General features: G+C 40.3%; 1 protein-coding gene across 1 annotated transcript; it reads left to right on the forward strand.

Moving 5' to 3' along the window:
- Window positions 1-765: 765 nt before the first annotated feature.
- On the forward strand, window positions 766-4,055 carry LOC116247550 (histone-lysine N-methyltransferase ATXR6-like). The gene is made up of 6 exons (XM_031619724.1): window positions 766-979; window positions 1,083-1,160; window positions 1,600-1,832; window positions 3,129-3,229; window positions 3,408-3,620; window positions 3,896-4,055. Exons 1-6 carry the CDS (start codon window positions 766-768, stop codon window positions 4,053-4,055), a joined length of 999 nt encoding a protein of 332 aa, XP_031475584.1.
- The last annotated feature ends 1,977 nt before the right edge of the window (window positions 4,056-6,032 follow it).

The raw sequence follows: 6,032 nt of genomic DNA on the forward strand, positions 1-6,032 counted from the left end.
GTATGTGCATTCATTGTTAAATACTCTTTCTCTTGGTAATCATGGTCAAATGTTAGTGACATTCTAAAATAGCTTAAGATGTAAAACCACACATAAACAAGTTATCCATGTCTACTAAATGATCATACAACATGACCCTTCTGGATAGGCTGAATGGTTGTAACTATCTTATAAAAACACATTTAGAGAAGCAAATAATCGATCAATCAAGATGAGGGAATCAGCCAATACAGATCACTAATAACTGAGCTGTACATTGCTCTTAAACAACAATCATGTCAGCATGGAGTGAAACCAAGAGCCTCAATTATAAGTTTGAACCTCTACCACTAAAGGAAAACCTTTAGCTAGGAATCTAATAACTCCATGAAGGTTAATTTTCTGTTCATGGTGCAGTTCGACTCTCTCTCTCTAGAAGCATGCCATAAATAGTAGCATGACTAACTTTAACTTGCTTAACTGGTTAGCTTCTTTAGGTTTCTAACATTACAGTAGAAAGAAGTCACAAGGAAGTTCACAGGCACATACCTAGATGGGTATTTAGGTAATTTTAGCCCATCCTCAGTTCTAACGGCTACGCAGCCAAGCGCCCAAAATGAGGAAAGACAATCTCCCGCCAAATATTGAAGGCATAGATATCTCAAGTTCCCAGATTTGCCCCCATGGTGAAATGAGGCTATAAAAAGCACCAGCCATGGCTCCATTGCCCTTCGCCTTCACAAAGGGCACCTGCAGGCCGGCGTCACGGCCACCGAGGCGAGTATGATGACGGCAAGCTCGCCATCTGACTGCTGGAGAGCCGTTACTTACGGCGGCATCTGGTGCCAGGAGCGCGGCTCCGGGCTGCCGGCTGCCGAGCTCCTCTTCTGCGATAAGTGTGGTAGAGGATTCCGTCTGTCTTGCCGGCTGCCGATCGTTGCCAGGGTGGCCTATGGCCGGTGGTTCTGCCCGTCATGCACCACCAACAAGGAGATTAAAGGTTCACCTTTATCCCCACCTTGATTCCCTTCGGTTTCTTCTTTTTCTTATTCTTCTTCTTTAATCATCTCTGAGCAGATCAAGTATTTTCTTTATCTGAACAGAGTTTCCGTCGAGTCAAACAAAAATAATTGATTTTTTCGGCATTAGTCGACCGATTAACGACCTGAAGCCAAAGAAAGGTGAATATCTCTAGCAGGAGGTCTGCTTCTGTTCGGATTTTCGAAGAATGTTCTGGTTATTTTTCATTCGTCTGCTTTAAGAGTTTCTGGTGAACGGACGAGGAACGGGATGATTAGGAGGTTCAATTTTCTTCTCTCCACCATGCAATTTCCCGAGTTATCTCGTTTTGTCTGGATAAGTGGTCGAAATTCAAACGCATTTAGTATTTGCCTTAACTTTCCTCTGACCCGTAAGTTCATCAGTAAATGTCTTACCACATCCTAGTTTACAACATCTCGTTTTCCCAAATCCAGATCTGGCGTGGGTGCATGTTTAGAAATTTTTATGATACATATATAGTTGCAAATGCATTTTTGTTACAAGTATCATGTAAAATTGATTCAATTGAATGAACAATTTATATACGATTGGTGGTGGTGGTGGTGGTGATAATGGTAGAGACTACAAAAAGGCGGAGGAGGGCGGCGCCGCTGGCACTGAGGAAGAAGAGGAGGAAGTTTCTACCATTCCAGCCGACGGAGGATGCCCACAGGAGGCTGGAGCAGCTGGCCTCCCTGGCCACCGCCCTCACCACAGTAGGCGCCGAGTTCTGCAATCAGCTCACCTACCTGCCCCTTGGCGTGGCCGCTCGTTCCGCCAACCGTGCCTCCCTCGAGCCTAGGCGCATACAAGTGAGTCCACAGCACTCGGTTAACGACATTTTCATCTTTTATTTTTGAACCCGCAACTGGGATGGGCCGGACCCTAACCCTGGCTGGGTTCTGTGTAGCGTCCACTAGGCCGAACCCTAACCATGGAAGTGACAAATGCAAATATTTATACAAGATATCAAGATATGTTCATGGACTCCACAAATGAAGGATGTTATATATTATGTTGAAAATTTCAAAGGGGCCCCCTGTTGATTAAATGGAAGGCATTTCCCCATAATATGGTTGGGCCGGACTAGACTTTACGTTTGCCCTTATACGAGGAGGGTCTATATTTAACCAATACATGTATTTTGATCCTTTTCACTTGATAACACATGATTCCTTGCTAGGAGTCATAACATATAACTTTCTCGAATGACAAAGCTAGAAATTTGAGCCAACAGAAGCACTTGCATGCAGTATTTTTCTATATGAAAAGCAGCTAAAAAAATAATTTTATAAGCATTTAGATTAACCTTGACAAGTTAAACTCTGGGCTGTGCTTCCTCCAAGCGATGTGTCTCCAACTTTAACCAACTGAAGTTAATATTAACACTGGTTTGAGCCATGCTTCCTCTCATTTCTGAGCTTTCAAAGATACCATATCACTAAGTGATAGGTTACTTTCCATAGTTTCCACCATTTCAGCCCCTATTTGATATTCATTACTTTAGGAGGAGGTTGCTGGAGGTTTTTCTTCACAAAGCTTCAACATTTCCTTGCAATTTTACAATTAGAAATAGATGCTCCTTATCTTCTATCGCCCTGTGACAGAAGAGAACGCATAAGACGCTAGTTGGATCCCAAATCTCTGAAAACTAACATCTGACATGATTCTGCCCTCACACACGCCTTGTGTACAAGGTTGCACCTGCCAAACAATGAGAAAAAAAAAGCATATTACAAAAACCCAAAAAATGAATTTAAACACAGTAATGGGGATGATTATGGACATTTAGAAAACCCACAATGGAACTAGTTTTGCAGATTTTCTGTCCATATATATATATATATATATATATATGGACATATTTAGAAAACCTACAAAAGAAAAAAATGCAAATAAATTCATAAGGATTATTAATAAGGATGACTATGTGATAAAGTTTGAGAACTCCATATATATAGCATTTGTGGATTGCCTCTCACACTACCCGATGCATTGTATTGGGTGGTGTGTTTATTATATATATATATATATATATATATATATGTACAATTTTTTGTATTTGAACCTGACTAAACAAAGGCGTTGGCGCACTCTGCTTCTTGCAGGTCCTCCACAAGCAAGATGCAGAAACCTTGAATCTCTGCAATGAGATGATTGCGAGAGGGGAATGCCCCCCTTTAATGGTTTCTTTCGATGAATATGAAGGGTAAAACTCAAAGCTTCATCCTCTGTTTTATATGTTTTTCAGTTCTATTTTTTATTAGGCAAAAGTTCATCCTCTACTTGTCCCTCTCTGTCGTTGGAATCTATACATATCGTTTTCCTTGCCTTTCATTCATCTAGTGATACGGCATATGACTGTGAATCAATGGATCCACTGCCAGGTTTACTGTTGTGGCAGATAGTTTCATCAAAGGGATGACCCTTCTTGCTGAGTACGTGGGCGACGTAGACTACTTGAGCAACAGAGAGTATGATGATGGAGACAGCATGATGACCCTCCTCTTAGCTGCAGATCCGTCAAAAAGTCTAGTTATCTGCCCGGATAAACGCGCAAATATTGCGCGTTTCATCAACGGAATCAACAATTATTTGGAGTAAGTACATGTCCCCTTCTCCGTTTGGTGTCTCTAATGCAGCAAGAAACTTTCTGCTGCTTCAAAATTTGAGAGAACGCACATCAGGTCACAAGGTGCATCAACAAGATTAGAATCTAGATGAACATCTCCGGATTTTGTTCTCTGTTGCCTATGAATGCCTGGAATCTGTCTCAGTAAGCCACAGAAGTGTCACAGTTTGTGAAGCTAACAATGTTGGATCTTCATTTGGTTCTTTAGTCTTTGGTAACTGAGGTTTTCTGTGTTTGATTCAGGAGCAGCAGAAAGAGGCAGAACGTTAAGTGCCTGAGGTATGATGTCGACGGCGAGTGCAGAGTTCTGCTGGTGACTTTGCGAGGCATAGCCAAAGGAGAGAAGTTATATTATGACTATAATGGGGATGAGCATGAATACCCAACCCACCATTTTGTTTAGGTCCTGCCAGAAGTCTTAGAAGTCTGTCTCATGCTCCCTTCGATTAACGGAAAAAAGCGAACCAAGTATAGAATAACACAGCATCTGCTGTTCATTTTTTCAACTGTTCTGTGGTATTTAAGAGGTCAGCTTGCGTACATTGGAATAAATTGAAACTTTAAAGGGGAACCGCCCGATAGTGTATTACATATAGAATCCTTGTACTGTGATTTTTTTATTTTTAAGCTTTCAGTTTGTTTTTTAGGCGTCTTTTTTTTTTTTTTCTGGAACGGGGAATTGTCAAGGGCTCATAATCGGAAAACTTTACATATATAAATATTAACATTTTTCCAAAGTTTCAAAAATGCTTTTGAGTGGAAACCAATAGAGACCCTTTCTGAGAAATGGGGATTTGCATTGATATTTGGAAAGATATACGATTAACTGAAGTTTATAATGATGAGGCAACATGCTGCATTTCCCTTTTAATTAGCAAAATCTGTGAAGAAAGGGCTCTTGTGACGAACAAGAACATGCAGAAATGAACATAAACAAGACTACAAGAGCGTGATGATTCTTATATACAGTGACTGATCATGTTTAAGATAAGGTGAAGGTTTGTGAAGGCCCCAAGATAGAATAACAGATCAAGATCCCAAGAAGCTGCATTTATAAGTTCTCTATCTCTGATCTCTCTCTGTCTCTCTCTAACTCGCTCTCTCTCTATCTCTCTCCTTGTGTCTCTCCCTTCCCCTCTCTCTCTCTCCCCATCTCTGCATTCTCAAGTAAGTATCAGGATGCCTAGGCGACCAAGAAGCGCCAGACGTCCGGGAATTCACAGGCTCGTTCGTCGATCCCAAGGGTAGCTCTCCCTCTCTCTTTCTCTCTTTCTGCTCCTCTCTCTTTCTCGTGCATTGGTGTTTTCTTCTAACTCGAAACTCGTGCTTTAATTTTTACGTTGCACCAAGAGTTTACGTTTCAGCTTTTCTTTCAAAAGAAAGTCTACCATGCTCGATAACGAAATGAACTATGGGCAAAAGAAAAATTAATATCCTCAGCTTCTTTGATGAAAACTAATCAGTGGCTTCCAAAAAGGTTTCTGTTTCTTGAATTTATTTTTTCGTAAATCGGTTTCGGAAGATACATAGCAAGATCAATATTGTTGATCAATACTTTTGGTTCCGTTTTTCTTGCATGGTAGGATGACCAATGAACAACTACGATTCAAATCACGAGCTTTCATGTTGGTCGCAAGAGAACTCTTTCGACATTACTCCGAAGATTACAAATTCGATATCTTGATGGCGCACCTCATTGATTACAGGGAACGCAGGTGAATATAGAACCATAAAGTCTCATATATATGTGTGTGTGTGTGTGTGTGTGTAGTAGTAGGGTCATACGTATAATTTTTTGTAGCAATGTGTCACAAACGTATATGAACGTGAACATACAGTACCTGGATCTCCCTCTTTTTCTATTAAAAACATGATTTTCAGAGACTTGAAGCAATAGAGAATTGCAGCTTACAGACTTTTGATGTGTCTTGTATGCCTACTTGTATGTTCTTGTAGTTAGACGATCTAATAATAGTTGATTAATTTCAAAACAGAATGTGAAGAACGATCAAAACTATATATGATACTAAAGTTACTCCTCCCATAGCTACCGTTAGCAGTAACGAATCTTTCTCTCTCTCTCTCTCTCTCTCTCTATATATATATATATATATATATACTCGGAACCCACATCCCTTATGCAGTTGAAAATCAATCTAGTGGGACTTTCTTTGACTTAATTAATTATAAATCTATGTGGGCATGCATAAACAGCTTCACGCACATCCATAATCAAATTTGGACTTAGCAAACATAAAATTTACTTACTCAATTAGGATCATCTTGTGTAAACAGCCACTCTAAGTACAGGCCATCGAACGAGCATAGTCGAGCTGATTTGCATCTAAATCATCTGCTTTGCATCTCTATAACCACTTAA

The sequence above is a fragment of the Nymphaea colorata genome, chromosome 2, assembly GCF_008831285.2.
Source record: "Nymphaea colorata isolate Beijing-Zhang1983 chromosome 2, ASM883128v2, whole genome shotgun sequence".
In the NCBI taxonomy this organism is placed as follows: Eukaryota; Viridiplantae; Streptophyta; class Magnoliopsida; order Nymphaeales; family Nymphaeaceae; genus Nymphaea; species Nymphaea colorata.